The following is a 19957-nucleotide window of genomic DNA, read 5'->3' on the forward strand; positions in this document are numbered from 1 at the left end:
TTAAGATATAAATAACCCAAAGAGGAAAGGTTTTCCGGTTAATCACTCTCTCATACTCATATACACACACAGCCACCTTGCATCCCTATCTATCTTCATCTTCCCTAAAAGAGTTCTTACTCTCACGTCGGAGGCGCCGCGGGATGCAAACCCCCCTTCAGGTGTTGTTTTGTAGGAACCCCGCCACCAGAAGTTATCATTTGGCGCTAGAAGGAGGGCAAGCAAAGCTCAAATTCTTCACCGGGGATCCAGTTAAAAGGCAACCCGGATTGACGGATCCAGCGCCGTATGATCCAAAGCGGCATACTCCTCTTTCAGCTGGTATGGTTCCTTGGCGACTATACTTCCTGCGAATCTCCTATCGAATTCAGCCTGGTCATACAGCCCCGGACCAGCGTTCGGCTACCTCGCATAGCCAGACCTGATACTCCCGTAGTACCAGCTATTTTCTATCTCCTCACTCTTGGTGATGAAGTAGTTCGGAACATCAACCCACAAACCCTTCGGAGTACAAGGCACTTTCCTATGAGAGATTTTACCTATGGTCAGCTTTGTGATCGCGCTGGCATCCGAAGTGGACGCCTCCTTCCCCATCTCAACGCGCTTAGAATTAGAGGATGAATCTGAATCTGACGGGCCTGGGCAGTAGGAGATGTAAACCTTTTCCCGAGCTTTAGTCCGGACCATATACCTAGAACAAATGACAGAGGTTATTCTAAATCCCTATAGTTTATTTATCTTGAATCCTTAATGGTCCGGACTACCCTATGTTCAATTTTAATTAAGTTACAAAAACCTGGCCCAGAGACCCAAATATCAACAAACAAAATATACAACCTCACAACAACAAGTCCGGACAGCGCAAACACTAGAAACCTCACATCAGCTACAGTATAGTTCGGACTCAAATTACAACCAAACAGAAAACAACATACAACCAAACACAAAGCAACAAGTCCGGACTCTGCAATCAAGTCCGAACCCACCTAAAAACCCAAAAACACGAAAACACTACCAAATGAAAATCAAAAACCAAAATATGCTGAAAACACATATACATACACGTATATACATGAATATTCAACCCAATAAACCCATGAACACAAGAACAGAACAAAACCAAACAAACAAATCAAATTAAACAACAGGATCTCGAAACGGATACAAGGCAAAAAGAAAAAGAGAGAAAGAAGAAGCTTACAAAAGAAATTACGAAGAGGTTGGGGATGACCGAGAAAATACACACAAACTTCTGAGAACTCCTGTGACAGGCGGCGGTAACAGCGGCTGCAACAGCGAAAAAGATTCAAAGGAAGAAGAGAAGGGTAAAAAGAAAAAGAAAGGAGAGGGAGCTTTTTTTTTAGGCACAGTGGATCCCAAAGGGCCATGCCACGTGACTAATCCTAACCGTCCATCACAAAGATAGATACATACAGTGATACATATATACACGATAATTAATGTCATTCATTATTACGACACGTCTTTTGAAAAAAGACAACTGTAATAATTCAAATTATTGGGGGAAACCAAAAACGCTTCATCTTCCACCCCGGACCCTGTAACTCAAAATAATCCGGACTAGGGGGCAAGCAAAACTCAAATTCTTCCAAAGACAGCCAACCTTAGTCCTGATTGGCTGAACTCAACACAATCCGGACTGGGGGCAAGAAAAGCTCAAATTCTTTTAAGACAACAAATAGTCCTGATTGGCTGAACTCAACACAAACCGGACCGGGGGCAAGCAAAGCTCAAATTCTTCCAAAGACAACTAACCTTAGTCCTGATTGGTTGAACTCAACACAATCCGGACTGGGGGAAAGCAAAGCTCAAATTTTTCTAAGACAACAAACCTTAGTCCTAATAGGCTGAACTCAACACAATCCGGACTGGGGGCAAGCAAAGCTCAAATTCTTTTAAAGACAACCAACCCTAATCCTGATTGACTGAACTCACCACAATCAGGACTGGGGGGCAAACAAAGCTCAAATTCTTCTAAAGACAACCAAACTTAGCCCTGATTGGCTGAACTCAACGCAATCCGGACCGAGGGACAAATAAAGCTCAAATTCCCTAAACAAAACCAACCTTAATCCCCCATCCAGAAAATCTTCATAAGGGAGTGGGGGCACATGATAGTACATGTAGCTCCTGCAAGGGCCAGGCCCGGACTCTTAACTCGATCCAGTCCCGTACACCAATAGTCCTAACTGGCCCAGTCCCGCAAGCCCAACCTTGAGAGGTCACAGCACGTGAGGCACATGCCAAAGCGCATGATAGGGACAACTGTCGCCCATCAATCATGATAATAATCAAGGACCGTGTCAGAGCATCCTCAAAACATTCCCCAACCAGTCACATCCCAACACATGTAAAGCATCCACTCCAGTCAGGTGTCCTCCGCTCCTAGAACCGACGACTACGATTAAAAGGTAGCAACCCCTAAACCCTACCCTAGGGATATAAATAGCCCAAGGAGGAAAGGTTTTGGGGTTAATCACTCTCTCACACTCATATACACACACAACCACCTTGCATCCCTATCTATCTTCATCTTCCCCAAAAGCGAGTTTTACTCTCACGCTGGAGGCGCCGCAGGACCCAAACCCCCCTTCCGATGTTGTTTTGTGGGAGCCCCACGACAGCTACACCACCACAGCGGCGAAGGATTCAGGCACGGCGTCGGAGGAGCAGCCCCGCCACCAGGAATTATCATAAGGATACGTAAAAAGTGAAATAAACAATATAATATATATATGCAATAATCAATATTAATTTTAAACAAACCAAAATATGATCACTTAAATTTAAAAGATTCCAAACAAACCTTAGCCATGGTATGGTATTATTCACATAGGAATTACCTAAAATCCACTTTGAAATGGGTAATGATGAATAAGTTTAAATTCGCACAATTTCCAGTGCCATGTGAACGTAAAATTGATTATAAAATTGATTAGATCACAGAGATGTGCCTTGATGAATACCGAATCGAAAATACTTTGTAGATGTTTGTATCATCTTCCCGAAATTGCTTAACTAATCTTTTATAGTTTATGCTTTGAATTTGATCTCCAATCCATTATCCATGAATAAATTGATGTGCAAATTGCGAGTAAACACTAGGAATTTAGATATGAGATTGAAATGTTACCCGATTCATATACCAAATGATTTTCTTCTATATTGCGAAACTGCAGCCCTTTGCTTTCATCAATCTCTTCTGCAGGATGAAATCTAAATATATACACACTACCATACCTACGTGAATCTTCATGTATCCCGAGGAAAAGTTTTTTACTATTTTTCAAAAGACCCAGCTCCTTTTCTTCCATGGTATAAAAAGTAGTGAAAATACGTACACTAATGATCCTGATAACAAATATATAATAATACCCCCGAGCAACTTATATGTGGATGCATTTCTGGAAAGGTTGCCTAGTTTCTGGAAAGGTTGCCTAGTTAATGTTTTTTCTCCTCACTCTAGACATTTAGAACATAGTTATACTCAGACTCTCTTGCATTCTTTCAAAACGAGTACCAGAGTTTAACATGGACCATTGGATTTGCTTAATAGGTTTAAATACTATAAGGTATTAACAGGGATCGAGATTAAAAACGAGAAACCGGCCTAAAACCTATATCTTCAGCCACAGACAATCTAAAATCCACCACTTCTTAAATCCTCTTTTATGCCATTTTAAAGTTCAGATTCAGATACTTGAGTAGAACGAAAAAGAAATTGGAAAAGGAAGTACAATTCCCTGGATGCTATGGTATCTATCAATTATGTGAATGGTTGAGGAAAATGATATTTTCATAGCCTTTTTTAGCACAATTGTATTTCATATAATTCTATTGCATATGCCCCCTGCATTCACAATTTGTAACATATTTCAATACCAAATGCTAATAGTTTTGAAAATAAAAAAGTTGCTCCGAGAAATCATTTCCCATGGATGATAAGATTCTGTAGTGATTGTCAACAAGTCACTTGGTTTGGTTTTCTTTACGAAATATGGCTATAATGAATTTCTGTGAAAACAATATGTGATTAATACATATAAATCAAATGAGTGTGTGCGTGAGTAAATGAAATCAAACAGAGAATGAAAGGATATAAACAAAAGAGAGATCCTCGAGTCCAGTTGAAACTGTCTCCTTAAAGCTATTTTGCCTCTCACCATATGTGTGAGTCGATAGCCTCCCAGGATAAAATGAAGTAGCGGCGGCGTTACGGATAACGAGCACCTTCAGTGAGCTTGAACGGGAACGAAACTATCACCAACAGAGAGAGAGAGGTAGGGTTTTGTGTTTAGAGGTGAATATGTTTTTTTTGGTGTGTCTAAGCCTAACGCCTTAGAGGTGTTTATATAGGTGTAGATAGACTTGTGCGCTACTCTTTTCCATAATTAAATATCATTAATTATGGAATCGGTGTAATACTTGTAAGCTACTCTATTCCATAAATAATCTGAAACAGAATCAGATTAAATATATCAAGACATACACCATATCAATTAATCTAAAATAGAATCAAATTAATTTATGCCATAATATTTGAGCCAAATTCTAATGGAAAATAATAATTTCCATTATTAAGAGAATATCATCATATCTCACACATCTTTTTGTCATAATGCTCAAAAATATGACTTACCAATATGGGACTTATACCCATATTTTCCAACAATCCCCCACATGGGTGAGATTGGTGATCTTAGTAGCACACACCAGACAGATAGACAGACAGACACAAGGCTTGACTTGGTGATAGTTTTTTCGATCAGATATAGCATACGATAGGTAGAGAATGCTCCTTGAACCTTCGCTCGAGTAAGCATACCGACTTTACTGGTAGACAGTAGACGTGCTTGTCCTTGAACTGTTCGACCGTTTGTGTAAACGATGATATACTTATCACTATATCATTTCTGACTCATTCATCTCTCATCAGTATGTCCATTTTGGCCATGGAACATCGTCCTGGTTCTGCAGGAGTTTCTAAAGAATTGTACCTCGCAATTCTCCTTTGAAGCGCCCCCACTTCTCCCACATAGGTGATCTTTATCTTATAGAGTAACCCGTGTTTACTCAACTGAATTCCATGCGTTCACTCATGAACTCCATGTATTCATCAAAGATCATTAAAAGCTCAAAGATTAACCTCGTACCTTACGGGTCTAACTGTTTCCTCATCATAGGAACATACCAGGGGTTACCCCCACAATGATTTGGTCATCATGATTTAGTTGTCCCATTGAACCAAGTTCTTGGGATCTCCAGTCAGCAATGGTTGGGTGTCCACCATGATGCCGTTAAGCAATAGGCTTAAGGCCCATCCCTCTCGATGATTTCTCAATAACTTCTCTTGATAACCCTTTGGTTAGTGGATCTGCGATATTATCTTTTAACGGTATATAGTCAATAGTGATAATTCCGGTTGAGATCAATTGTCTAATGGAACTGTGTCGTCGTCGTATATGACGAGACTTTCCATTATACATCGTGCTCTGTGCTCTGTCAATAGCAGATTGACTATCACAGTGAATCCCTATTACAGTTACAGGCTTTAGTCATCTTGGAATATCCTTAAGAAACTGACATAGATATTCAGCCTCTTCGGCGCATTTATCTGGTGCCACAAACTCAGCTTTCATCGTGGAATGAGTTATCACCGTTTATTTTGAGGATTTCCATGATATTGCCGCTCCAGCTAATGTAAACAAATAGCCACTCGTAGACTTAAGTGCTTTCTTGCTAGATATCCAGTTTGCGTCAGTATATCCTTTAATACTGTTGGGTATCTGCCATAGTACATTCCATAGTCTCGAGTTCCCCTCAAGTACCTTAGTACCTTTATGACCGCTTTCCAGTGATCAGCTCCCGGATTACTCGTAAACCTACTCAACTTGCTAATTGAGTATGCAATGTCTGGTCTTGTACAGCTCATGAGGTACATCAGACTACCAATTATCCTCGAGTATTCCAATTGGGAAACAACTACACCTTTGTTCTTGGATAGGTGCAAAGTCATATCCACAGGTGTCCTAGCTTTCTCAAAGTCATCCTTAAGAAACTTCTCAAGGATCTTGTCAACATAATGTGGTTGACTTAATGCGAGACCCTCTGATGTTCTAGAAATTTGAATTCCCAGAATTACATTTGCTAGTCCCATGTCTTTCATGTCGAATCTTGATTTCAACATGTCCTTTGTAGATTTGATCACTTTATCATTGCTTTCGGCAATAAGTAGATTATCTACATATAGTGTCATCATGACATAGCCACTCTCGTTATCCTTGTAATAGGCACAACTATCACATTCATTGATTTTGAAGCCGTTGGCCAACACGGCCTCATCAAATTTTTCTTGCCATTTCATAGGCGCTTGCTTCAAACCATACAATGATTTCACCAATCTACAGACTTTCCTTTCTTGTCCAGGGACGACAAACCCTTCAGGTTGTTTCATATAGCTTTCCTCATCTATGTCTCCATTTAGGAAGTTATTTTCACATCCATTTGATGTACAGTTAGAATACGCATTGCAGCGATAGCAAACATCATCCTTATGGATGTTATTCTCGTTACAGGAGAATATGTATCAAAGTAATCAAGGCTTTTTTGTTGCTTGTATCCTTTAATTACAAGTCTAGCCTTGTACTTATCGATAGTGCCATCCGTTTTCAACTTCTTCTTGAAAACCCACTTGCTACCTAATGGTTTGCAACCAGTTGGCAAGTCCACTAATTCCCAAGTATGATTCTGCATAATTGAATCAACTTCATTCTTGATGGCCTCTTTCCACATAGGCCCATCAGGTGAGGTAACGGCCTCCTTATAGGTTTTCGGGTCACCTTCTTCGAGCAAATAGGTCATAAAATCAGACCCATAGGATTTCTCCGTTCGTTGTCTTTTGCTCATTCTCACTACCCCTACATTTTTGTCTTCACTTTCGTCACTCTCATTATCGTCATCTACAGACTCATGAGATCGTTTAAACGTCGTAGGTTGTTGGTTTCCAGGATTACAAGGAAACATCATCTCAAAGAATGAGGCATTTCTTGATTCTATAATGGTATTCTTTTGAATATCAGAAATCTTGGATTCATGAACAAGAAACCGATATGCAGTACTATGTGAAGGATATCTGATGAAGATACAATCCACAGTCTTAGGACCTATCTTCACCTTCTTCGGTGTAGGGATCAGTACCTTTGCAAGGCACCCCCACACTTTCAAGTGTTGGTGACTTGGTTTCTTTTTCTTCCACATTTCATAAGGACTTACATCCTTATTCTTGCGCATCATAATATTTAAAATATTATTTACGCTTAAGATGGCTTCTCCCCGCATCGATTGTGGAAGCCCTGAGCTTAACAACATCGCATTCTTCCTCTCAGCCATACCATTTGATTGAGGGGAGTATGGTGCAGTGACCTCATGGATTATACCATGTTGTGAACAGAATTCCCCAAACGGTTCAACATATTCACCTCCACGATCACTTCGTATCATTTTGATTTTCTCAGTTTGTTATGTCTCATCTTCTTCTTTATAGATTTTAAATTTATCTATAGCTTCGTCTTTACTTTTCAACAAATATACATAGCAGTATTTTGTACAATCATCAATGAATGTAATAAAATACTTGTTTCCTCCTCTTGTTGGAGCGAATTTTAAATCACATATATCGTTATGTATTCGGTCTAGCACTTTGGTGTTCTTTTCCACACGTTTAAATGATGATCTCGTTAATTTTGCGTCAACACAAGTCTCACACTTATGTTTTGAATCAATAGTGAGTTTTGGTATGTATTCTTTTGCACTTAAACGTCGTAAAGTGTCATAATTTACATGTCCTAATCTAGCATGCCATGAGCCCGTAGGGTTTACCCAGTGCGCACCCGAAGGGTAGTGGTTGCGGGTTACCTATGATAAAAAAAAATTAGGAGACTCAAGCAAGTAAGCAGAAGAATTCTTCATTTCATTATCGTCCTTAACGGACATCACATTGAGCTTAAAAAGCCCATCGGTTAAATAACCCTTACCTACAAACATACCACTCTTAGACAAAATAACTTTATCTAAATCTATTACAATGTGAAAGCCATGCTTATTCAACAGAGAACCAGACACAAGGTTCTTGCGAATATCAGGCACATAAAGTATATTCTTCAAAGTCAGATTCTTCCCAGAGGTCATCTTCAGGATCACCGTGCCTTCACCCTCAATGGTAGAAGTTGTTGAATTCCCCATGTAGAGCTTCTCACCATCATTGGAAGCTTTGAGGCTAGAGAAAATCGCCTTATCTGAGCAAACATGCCTAGTAGCACCAGTATCAATCCACCATTCACGCGGATTAGAACCGACCAGGTTCACTTCAGAGACCGTAGCAGAGAGGTCTATATCACCCATCTCCCTGGAGATATTATCAACCATGTTTGCTTCTTTCTTCTTGTTGGGCTTCTTGCAATCAGAAGACCTATGACCAACATTATCATAGTTGTAGCACTTTCCTTGAAATTTCGACTTCGAAATCCCTCCCTTGGGTGCTAGCTTTGCCCCTTTACCAGAACTAGTCTTCTTGGGCTTGGAGCTTTGAGCATGCTCTACCATGTTTGCCTTCTCAGTGGCAACATTAACTTTCTTCTCGGACCCTCTGTTATCTTCTTCAATACGAAGTCTAACAATAAGATCCTCCATAGACATCTCTTTTCACTTGTGTTTAAGGTAGTTCTTGAAATCTTTCCATCCAGGTGGAAATTTTTCAATAACAGCAGCGACTTGAAAAGACTCACTTATGACCATTCCCTCAGCATGAATGTCATTAATGATCACCTGCAGTTCCTGCACTGACTTACCACAGTCTTAGAGTCTGTCATCTTATAATCAAGAAAGCGACCAACAATCCACTTCTTTGCCCCAACGTCCTCGGTTTTATACTTATGGTCAAGTGACTCCCATAAGGCCTTAGCTGTTGGTTTTGTGCTGTACACGTTATACAATCAGTCAGAAAAATAATTTAGCACATAGTTTCGACAGATGTAGTCGGAGTGCTTCCAAGGATCAGCAGCATACACAGTCTGCACGTTACTCTCAGCAGTGAGTAACGGTGGTTCTTCCTTAAGGAAGCGATCCATATGCAATGTGGTCAGATAAAAGTGCATCTTTAGTTGCCAACGTTTGAAGTTCATTCCGTTGAACTTCTCAGGTTTTTCAGCATGTGCAGCAGGCATAATTGGCATTACAGGTGCAGCAGGCACCACAGGTGGAACAGATGGTATGTGCATCTGTACTACAGGTGTATGCACACCAGTAGGCACCGCAGGTATAATCGGAGAAGTGAATCCTGACGATATATGTCCAAGAGGAATACTAAACTGTCCAATGACAGTGTGTCCCACAGGCACATGTCCCGAAGGCACATGTCCAACAGGTGTTTAACCCCCATCAGATCCTACGATCTGTGCGTTAGGGTTAATCGCCTGCTGGTGAACCCCATATGATCCAGCGATCTGTGCGTTGGGATCAACCATCACGTTTCCAGCGTTAATCACAGTTTGGTTCTCCATCGATCGGTTACTCAACAAAACAAGCAGATACAGATGTATCAGTCACAGATGTGTAGAAAAAAATAGCTTTAAGATTGTGAAAATAATCTGTGATTAATACATATAAATCAAACGAGTGTGTGCGTGAGTAAACGAAATCAAACAGAGAAAGAAAGGATATAAACAGAAGAGAGATCCCCGAGTCCAGTTGAAACTGTCTCCTTAAAGCTATTTCGCCTCTCACCGTATGTGTGAGTCGATAGCCTCCCAGGATAAAACGAGGTAGCGGCGGTGTTACGGATAACGAGCACCTTCAGCGAGTTTGAACGGGAACGAAACTATCACCAACAGAGAGAGAGGTAGGGTTTTGTGTTTAGAGGCGAATATGTTTTTTTAGTGTGTCTAACCCTAACGCCTTAGAGGTGTTTATATAGGTGTAGATAGACATGTGCACTACTCTTTTCCATAATTAAATATCATTAATTATGGAATCGATGTAATACTTGCAAGCTACTCTATTCCATAAATAATCTGAAACAGAATCAGATTAAATATATCAAGACATAACCATATCAATTAATCTGAAACAGAATCAAATTAATTTATGCCATAATATTTGAAGCAAATTCTAATGGAAAATAATAATTTTCATTATTAAGAGAATATCATCATATCTCACACATCTTTTTGTCATAATACTCAAAAATATGACTTACCAATATGGGATTTATACCTATATTTTCCAACAATTTCTTCTTCAGATTCGAATATGCTACTAATGAAATTACTTCCTCACTTTTTTTATTTACTATTTTCATTCTCCTAGAGTAGACATGGATCTTTTAGGGTTCTTCACCCGTTTTTGAATCGTTTACTAATACACTTTGTCATCCAAAACCAAGCTTCCCTTCTTCAAGATCTCGGCATTCAATCACGTCATCTATTTTGAATCACAATAATTATCCCATTCATATAATGATCTTCTCTTATAGCATGCATAAGGATGTAAACAAGACAAGATAATGTTAAATGCTTCAACACTTCCATCTCAATTATGATTTCTGAGGCCTTCTATACAGTCTCTCTCTGCACATTTAACTTAATAAATATGATGTTGTGTTCGGTTCTTTACAAATTTGTCATGTATTGTTTCAGTTTCTTTCTTCACTTCTCGACATTGATCTGCAAACACCGGCGATAGCTCAACATTTTTTATATAAACTCAACATGACCCCTGCAATACCATGTGCTCAACAAGCAATGTTTCTATTATTCCTGGACCTGCTTTCTCTCGAAGAAAGAATAATTGTTCTACAAGATGCTATCTCATGCAAAAATATACAAAGAAAACATCATATGCACAAGAATCGGCTTTCCCTTTGCCAGTATCTGTAAAATATTTTTCAGACAGAAGAACCGGTGACTTAATTTGTCCAAAAATCCATGTAACTTCTGTTACCAATATTGATGTAGCTATGGTAGAACAAACAAACCCCTATGTTACAGATGAAGGTTCTGGTGGAGCTTTGGAAGACTCTTCTTTTGCAGAAACGAGTAAAACTTTATTCACGGAAGTTTCCATTCCAACGAAAAGTCAGAGCAAACGTTCAAGACCCAGTCGAAAGAGTGACTTTCCTCCAGTGAAAAATGAGGAATTGGTTCCCGGTGCCAGCTTTACTGGAAAAGTAAAATCAGTTCAACCTTTTGGCGCTTTTGTTGACTTTGGTGCTTTTACAGATGGTATTGTGCATGTTTCTCAATTGAGTGATACCTTTGTGAAGGATGTTGGCTCAGTGGTTTCTGTTGGACAAGAAGTGACCGTCAGGTTAGTGGAAGCAAACACCGAGACTTCACTAATATTGCTAACGATGCGTAGTGGAAATGACGCTAGTAAGTCAGAGGAGTCTCCTGACGACAATGACAGAACAAGAAGTCCAAGAAGGAATGCACAAAAGTCTAGTTCAAGGAGAGATGAGGGGAAGAAACCTTTCAAGTTTGTCAAGGGGCAGGATCTGGCTGGCAAGGTTAAGAATTTAGCAAGGGCAGGTTCTTTTATCTCCCTTCCCGATGGGGAAGAAGGATTCCTGCCTACAGAAGAAGAGGCTGATGATGGGTTGGGGAGTCTTATGGGGGCGTCGATGCTGCAGGTTGATCAAGAAGTCAGTGTTCGTTTATTGCGCATATCTAGAGGACGGGTAACTTTGACAATGAAAAAAAGAAGAGAATGTAGATGCTCTTGACTCAAAGCTTAGTCCTAGGACTGTTCATTCTGCTTCAAACCCATTTCTGTTGGCATTCCGTAAGAATAAGGATATCGCTGCCTTTCTGGATATGAGGGATAAAGAGGAGAATTCAAATCAAGAGGCAGAGGCTTTAGTTCATGCCGTTTCTGCAACTGATGAAACTATAGAAGAAGATAAAAATGCCAAGGATGAGGTTGATATAGTGACAGATGCAACAACTGAAACTTCCGATGCAGTTGCTGATGAGCGCAAGGAATCACAAAGAATAGTGTCTGATTCACTGGATGTTGGGTATAATTTTAACTACACGGCAACAATGGGCAGTTATATATATATAATAACAAGAACATGGCAAATAACCAACTAACGAAATAAAACACGAAGGCAATAACAAACTATAAAGACTGGAATTGACAAATAAAGTAAAGAAAACTTATTTCTTATCACTTTCCAAATTCTGATAAGAAGAAGAACACAACAGCTGAGTCGCCAAACCCTTCAAGAGGATTTGACTGTTCTTGAAGAGATTATTGCTCCCCACTTAAACTGTGATGGAATGCAGCAATATCGCTTTCAGGATAAAACAGCAACAGATCAATCTGGCCACAGAACCAACAATGATCAACGGCGACTCGCACCTCAGTTTGCCCAAAAAACCTATGCAACTCATATATGTTTGCGAGGTAGGCACCGAGACTTGTCTTATTTTAATCTCAAGTATACCTCTCAATATATAGGCATCTCAAGTTGCTCTTCTTCTATTTTACTCGATGTGGTACACCAAGTAACAAAACATAAAAAGTAAACAAAATGGGTTTTCCTTATTATTTATATTATATCCTGATTAATTAATATTAATATTACAAAATATATTCAGAGTATGATTAAAATAATCCTTACTCAATATATTTTATATTAATTATTAAATAATCAATATAAATAATTAAACTTGTAAAGAAAAGAAAAATATAAGAGTTTCCACTAGCACTAGGCCACACAAACATTCCACTTATGCTAGTAGTTGTAAACAACACTAACACAAGATGCTATATAAACTCAATATCTTTCTTTTACAATACCAATGTGGGACAAAACCCATTTCAAATAAGTAACTTTTCAATATATTTATGGATTCCACTAAGAAAATATCTTAGATCCAAATATGAAAGTTTAAGTCATCGTATCAAGGAACAACCTCCAAGTGTTAGTTTCCGGAAATCATATCAAGAACATATATAAAATATGCCTCAAACTTTCCATTTTCTAACACTGGAAACTGTAGATCTTGCTGTGGAAAGCATGGAAACTGCAGATCCTGCTGCGGAAAGCATGGCATCTGTTACATTGGAAACTGCTGATGTGTTGTGATGCATGTATCCAGTCGTCACTCTCCTCTATCGACCATGATCGTTGTTTTGGTCATATTAGAAACTAAAACTGGTGATCTTATGTGGTTTATTCAATTATTCGTGAGTTCCATGTGATAAACTGGATGGGATCTAGCCATAGAAATAATGAAGATGATTCCTTGATTTTGCACCATTCCAGTTTCCTAATTTTGTTTTGGTAGTACCATTAGTCATATTTACTTGGTTCAAATTCAACAATAAAAGCTTTTACTATTAACTAATAAGCTACAGAATCATATTCTCTGTATAAACACAAAGATGACTTTTAACTAGAGAAAAATAGAAAAGAAGTTAAAGATGACTTTTAATATGTGACAAGTAATAATTCCCAGAGTCAGCAGCAGCAGCTTATCTGTTTGGAGTAATCAAATGTGACTAGGAAAACTTACAGATGGCGAAATTTGATATTAATTTTCTTAATGTCTTTCCAGCCAACATGGGTTGAAATAGTCTTTCTAATAGTCCAAATTGACCAAGGGATCTTCATAAACGTCAGGAGCTTCATTCCAACACCATTATGATTTTGTTTTATTTTTGCAGATTCCTCCTGCCAAAGACAGGTTTTACTTCTTTACATTTTCAAGGGGAAAAGAATGGCAACCGATACAAACGATAACTTTATATTCTCTCTTTTCTCAGTTTCCTAAGCAATTCCCTTTAGTTACAGGAGATGTTTTTGTGTCTTTTTGGTAAGGTCTAATAAAAGAATCACTGGATGCATTAAAGCAAGGCAGCCCCGGAAACAGGAGAAGCCCAAACCTCTCGAATCAAACCTGTACATGATTCCAAAATAACCACTCCAGCGATTCACATTACACTGCATCCAAGTATTCTTTTCAAGTTTTTATTAGTGTTGGTACTTCTTTAGGGGTTGAATTTTTAAATATGGATAGCCCTTGTGGTGAAGGAAGGCACGCTGCTCCAAAGGATTTTGTTTGTCCGGTAACAGGTAATATATTTGATGATCCAGTGACACTTGAGACTGGACAAACTTATGAGCGTAAAGCAATCCAAGAATGGATGGATAGAGGTAATTCAACTTGTCCTATCACACGACAGAAGCTGGATGGAACTCAGCTGCCTAAAACAAATTATGTGCTCAAGCGTCTGATTGCAAGCTGGAGAGAACAGAATCCCAGTTTCGCTATAACACACTCTGATAATCAGTATCAAGAAAGTGAACCAAATTTCAATTCTATTACGTGTTCGGTTTCTCCTGATAATTACATAAGCCAAGTTAAAATTGATGGCAGCGTTGTGGAGCTTAGAGTTGCAATCAAAAACCTTTGTATGTCAGAAATATTGAAGGAGTCTGAATTGGCAGTTTTATGGATTGAGCATTTCTGGCACGAAGCTGACACAAAAGTAGATGTTCAAAGTATTCTCTCAAAGCCGGCTATTATAAATGGTTTTGTGGAAATCCTTTTTCATTCGGTTGATGCAAGAGTCTTGAGGGCAACAGTTTTCCTTCTTTCTGAACTCGGGTCGAGAGACGATGGAGTGATCCAGACACTAACAAGAGTAGATTCTGATGTTGAATGTGTTGTAGCACTTCTCAAGAGGGGGTTCCTGGAGGCTGTTGTATTAGTTTATCTGCTTAGACCTTCTGCCATGATCCTTATCGATATGAATATAGTGGATTCCCTATTATCTGTTCTTAGAGTTAAAGAAGATGATTTAATCACGATGTGTATAAAACCAAAATCAGCTTCCTTGTTTTTGCTTGGACAAATTCTTGCAAGTGCTGAAGAGGAAACTTTACCCGGATTTGTGCGGGGTTTGATTTCTGAAGAAGTGATTGGAAATATTGTGACTAGCTTGGAAGCTGAATGGCAAGAAGAAAGGGTTGAAGCTATTAGTATTTTGTTGAGGTTTATGCAGGAAGATGGAAATTGTAGAAATGTCATTGCTGATAAGGCTGAACTTGCTCCAATTCTAGAAAGCTTCTTTGGGGCAACTGATGACGAGCGATTTCAGATTGTTTACTTCCTTTCAGAATTAGTTAAACTGAACAAGTACGTCTCATTTTATGTTTATTTCTTGATTAAAATTTTAGAAACAATAATAACGTCTGTAATGTTATTCTTCAGTTTTAGCCTAGCAGATATCCCTTAATAAATCGAATGTTCGAGTCTCTCAGTTTGTGAGACTATCCGAATTTGTCCAATTGACCATTTTTAGAATAAAAAAGGTTCATTAACTTTTTTGTGTATAAAATTCTTCAGGAGGACATTTAATGAGCAAGTCCTCCATATCATAAAAGATGAAGGGACATTTAGTACAATGCATACGTTACTCGTATATCTGCAAACAGCTCCCCCTGAAAAGTGTCCCATTGTGGCTGGTCTACTTCTGCAACTTGACATTCTGGTTTTCATCTTAACTCTGTTCCTTCTGGTGTCTCTGTTTTTTCCTTCATAGTATCTTAATCATGAGTGTACCAACTATAGGCAGAGCCAAGGAAGACTAGTATATACCGAGAAGAGGCAATTGGTAGTCTAATTTCATGTCTTAAGAATACGGACTTTCCTGCTGCTCAAATAACTGCTGCAGAGACAATGTTAGCACTTCAAGGAAGATATTCATGTTCAGGAATGCCTCTAGCCAGGGCTTTTCTTCTAAAGTCCGCAGGACTTGACAAAAAGTATAAATCAATACTGAGGAAGGAAAAGCTTCACAGATCTCCTAGTGAAGAAATTCTGGTTAGTTCCCCCTATTTCTTGCCTTCCTGTTGTGATATATGTTCAAATTTGTGCACATCATAGGTATCATTGCTCCCTATTATCCACAAGAACAATTCTGACTATTTTTTAAAGTTGAAATGTTGAAGGGTATTTATTCATATTTTTAATCGGGGAATAACAGAAACACCACATCCCAATGTACCACAGAAGGAGACAGGGCCGTCTTTACTACTTCAAATATGCATTTTAAGGATGTCTATCAGAAGAAAAATGGAAATGAGCCGTGCATTGCACTTATCATATCTTGTTATGCAACATAAATTAATTATTCATCTAATCTGCAGGAAGAGGAGAAAGCTGCTGAGGAATGGGAGAGAAAAATGGCATCTGTTTTGGTTAGCCATGAGTTCGGTCTACTGTTTCAGGCTTTAGCAGAGGGACTCAAAAGTAGATATGCAGAGTTATGTTCAGCATGCTTTGTGTCTGCCACCTGGCTTGTACACATGGTTGATGTTCTTCCGGATACAGGAATTCGAGGGACAGCCCGTCTCTGTTTGCTTAAGCGCTTCATATCAATCTTCAAGTCTGCCAAGGACACAGAAGATAGAGCCCTTTCTATGCTGGCTCTAAGATGCTTCATTCGTGACCCTGGTAGGATATAAAACTAAAATTTGGTTTCTTATGTATTTTTTGTCTAAATATTAGCTTCATTTGGAACAATTTTAGCTAAAAATATGAATTATTCATGTTATACCCTTAAGAGAACAGTCACTATTTACTAATGATTCAGAGGATTCTTAGAATTTGAATGTAGGATAAAGTACACAAAGACTAGGGTGGTAAACATTAGCTTTTTAATGTTTAGCATAAAAGAAAATTTGTTTGTCAATCCTATAATGACCTAGTATGTATCAGATTAGTTTCGCAACAACAAAGTAAAAGAATGCAGGAGTGCGACAATTAATTTTATCATGTCGGGACATTGGGCATGGTAGAACTCAAATTTTGTTATTCTACGTTAATTTTACTAATAATACTTGATGCTTTACATTTCAGATGGGCTGCATGACCTAAAAACCTACATGAAAGATATCCTGAAAGGCCTACGCGAGCTTAAAAAGTCCTCCCCAGTTGCCTTAGAGATGCTGAAAGTGTTATCCGAAGAGAACGATTCTAGTAGTGTAAGTTGCCTCACATAAGGCTATCCCTGAAAAAAATTTATGTATTATTTCAACAATTTCTCCTTTTCTCTTCCAGGATATTTGGAATCATAAGGAGTTAGTTCAAGAAGATTGCAGCATAAATGGTGAAGTTTTGTCAATTTTATGTTCCAAAGACAAGATTTTTACTGGTCATTCCGATGGAACAATCAAGGTGATTAAATCGATCCTGGCTGTTATCCTGTCATTCTGGCTCCAATTTATTGACTATTTGTTTTTGCTCCTTTAAAAGTAACTTTATGTGATATGTGTATCTTTACTCAAAAAAAAATCTCACTACATACAGTATATAACATTACTATAGAGCAATCACTATACATTTATACTGATTAAAACTCCCTGCCAGGATCTGTTGTACTTATATAATTCAATCACTATAGAGCAATAACCGTGTTTAACTTGATTCTGGTCAAAATCCTTGTCAAATGGTAAAAGGTTTGGATCAGTAAAGGCCAAACTTTACATTTTATTCAAGAGACTCGACAGCATACCAAGGCAGTAACGAGCTTGGCAATTTCACATTTAGGGGACAAGCTATACAGTGGTTCACTTGATAGGACAGTTATGGTATGGCTAAAATTCTACTTGAACCATATCTATTTTTTATACCAGTTTCGGTGCTTATACCTTGTCAAAACTTTATGAACAGGCATGGTCTATCAGCAATGAATGGATGCAATTCGAGCAAGTGTATGATATGAAGGATCATGTTAACAACCTAGCTGTTGCAAATACTATTTCGTGTTTCATCCCTCAGGGGTCTGGAATCAAGGTAGGGAATACATCTTCAAATCTCTTAAAAGTAATTAACAGGTGCCATCCACTCCAAAATTTTAGGATACTATACATCTAAGTTCCTTGTCCTGCCAAGAACACGTGAGAACTCTCAAGTTGTTTCATACTGTTTCGCATTTGATACGTCATATAATCTGATGAACATCAACCCACCACAACTACCTGATCCTTTCATGTTATCATTTACATTATGCGTATCATACAAGGTCTCTCGTGACCCCTTTAATAGTTTTAAGTAGACAGAAATTACCAAATGATTCCCATTTATATGTCAGGTGCACTCTTGGAATGGAGCATCTAAACTACTAAATTCGAAAAAATATGTGAAGTGCTTGGCCCTTGTACACGGGAAACTATATTGTGGTTGTCAGGATAACAGCATTCAGGTGCAGAAACAATTGTCCTGTGTCATTGTTAGTAGTTGTGCTTTCTTTTACTCCAATTTTAATTTTCCTGAAAGTGTATTTCATGAATCTACAGGAAATTGATTTGGCGACGGGGACACTCAGTACTGTCCAGAGTAATTCCAGAAATTTTATGGCAAAAATAAATCCGATATATGCAATGCAAGTTTCAGATGAGCAACTGCATTCAGTCAGCTCTTCCCTGGATGGATCAACTTTAAAGGTACTACTAATACACTTCATTCAAATAAGCTCAAACCAAAGGAGTCACGATTTTATTTATCTTTAGAGATAATAATATTAACAAGTGAATACTAATGTACTGTCTAATATTTGTACATCAAGATATGTAGTACCTCAAACTACAGTGTGATAGGATCAATAACATCTGCACTAGAAGTGAGGTCAATGGCAATAAGCTCAAATATAATATATTTGGGGTGCAAAGGAGGGATAGTGGAAGTCTGGTGTAGAAAGAAACTGGAAAGAAGAGAAACACTTGAAACAGGTACAAGTGGGAAAGTTGTGTGCATGGCTTTACATAATGAAGAAGACATTTTAGTAGTAGGAACCGCTGATGGCATAATTCAGGTAAACCAATTTACTGTATTTCTCTTTTCATATCACAAAGTTCAGATAACAGCGATAAAAACTGGTCACCTGCCACATGTTGTTAATAGGAACTCCATTTTCTCCGAATCATGTTGTTTTCTGCACACAAATGTAGCATAAGGCAAGTCCTTGAATAAGTAGCATACGGTGGTAATTTAGATGGGTTGGATGAAATTGGACTCGTACGTCCCATCTAAATGTCAAACAAAACTGCATCAAAAATACGGGGTCATGCATAAGGAAAGTACTTGAATAAGTAGCATATGGGTTGGATGAAATTGGAATCCTACGTCTCATCTAAATGTCGAACAAAACTGCATCAAAAATACAGTGTCACGATTCATGCATGCGCAACAAAACTATATATATTAAGTTAAAAAATGTGAGTCTGAGTGCTGTTAAATAAAGTGTGCCTCTCCCTGGGATTGCAGGCATGGAAACTGAGCTGAGGCGGAAGCCATAGATGTTGAGAAAAGGATGAAGAATAAGTCAAAGTAGGAATTTAGTTTTGACATGTTTGCTTGCAATAAACTTGTCCTGAAGCTGTGGATTAGCCCCCGTCCGGGAAAGAAAGTATATACAGCAAGTTGTAGGAAAGTAGATATAAATTTGTTCCTTGTTTATATGAAATTGCCTAATTCCAATATCCAGATTTTGTTTACTTGTACTTACTTTTCCGGCTGTTGAAGAAAGAGAATTTTGTTCATAGACTGTAAGAAATATATAATGCTGTTTTTTTTTTGCTAAACTAAATATAGAATGCTGTTGATTGGCGTAATCGAACAAGAGCATCTCCCATTTTTTAGCTTGTAATTTTGACACTCTTGTTACCAAATTTCACTACAATAATTAGCACTTAGAATCGCCAAACAAATATAATTAAAAATAGATACGAAGGTAGGCCTGTGGTAAGATATATTGCATCATTTCCATTTAGAGAGGAGTCAAAATAGGGATGACAGATTAATACGATCCGACGGATATCCGATCCGAAACCCGAAATTTTGGATATACCGAACCCGAAATTTTGAAT

General features: G+C 38.3%; 1 protein-coding gene and 1 pseudogene across 1 annotated transcript; both read left to right on the forward strand.

Annotated features, from left to right (window-relative positions):
* Nucleotides 1–10801: 10801 nt before the first annotated feature.
* LOC141701780 (polyprotein of EF-Ts, chloroplastic-like) lies at nucleotides 10802–13168 on the forward strand (annotated as a pseudogene).
* Nucleotides 13169–13768: 600 nt separating this feature from the next.
* LOC141706339 (putative E3 ubiquitin-protein ligase LIN-1) lies at nucleotides 13769–19660 on the forward strand. Its single transcript, XM_074509126.1, has 12 exons — nucleotides 13769–15224; nucleotides 15435–15579; nucleotides 15660–15911; nucleotides 16238–16544; nucleotides 16950–17074; nucleotides 17151–17267; nucleotides 17549–17680; nucleotides 17763–17885; nucleotides 18184–18294; nucleotides 18389–18535; nucleotides 18658–18903; nucleotides 19356–19660. The coding sequence occupies exons 1-12, from the start codon at nucleotides 14095–14097 to the stop codon at nucleotides 19371–19373; spliced, it is 2853 nt and encodes a 950-aa protein (XP_074365227.1). The 5' UTR covers nucleotides 13769–14094; the 3' UTR covers nucleotides 19374–19660.
* Nucleotides 19661–19957: the final 297 nt, after the last annotated feature.

Source organism: Apium graveolens, chromosome 2 (assembly GCF_009905375.1).
Source record: "Apium graveolens cultivar Ventura chromosome 2, ASM990537v1, whole genome shotgun sequence".
Taxonomy (NCBI): Eukaryota; Viridiplantae; Streptophyta; class Magnoliopsida; order Apiales; family Apiaceae; genus Apium; species Apium graveolens.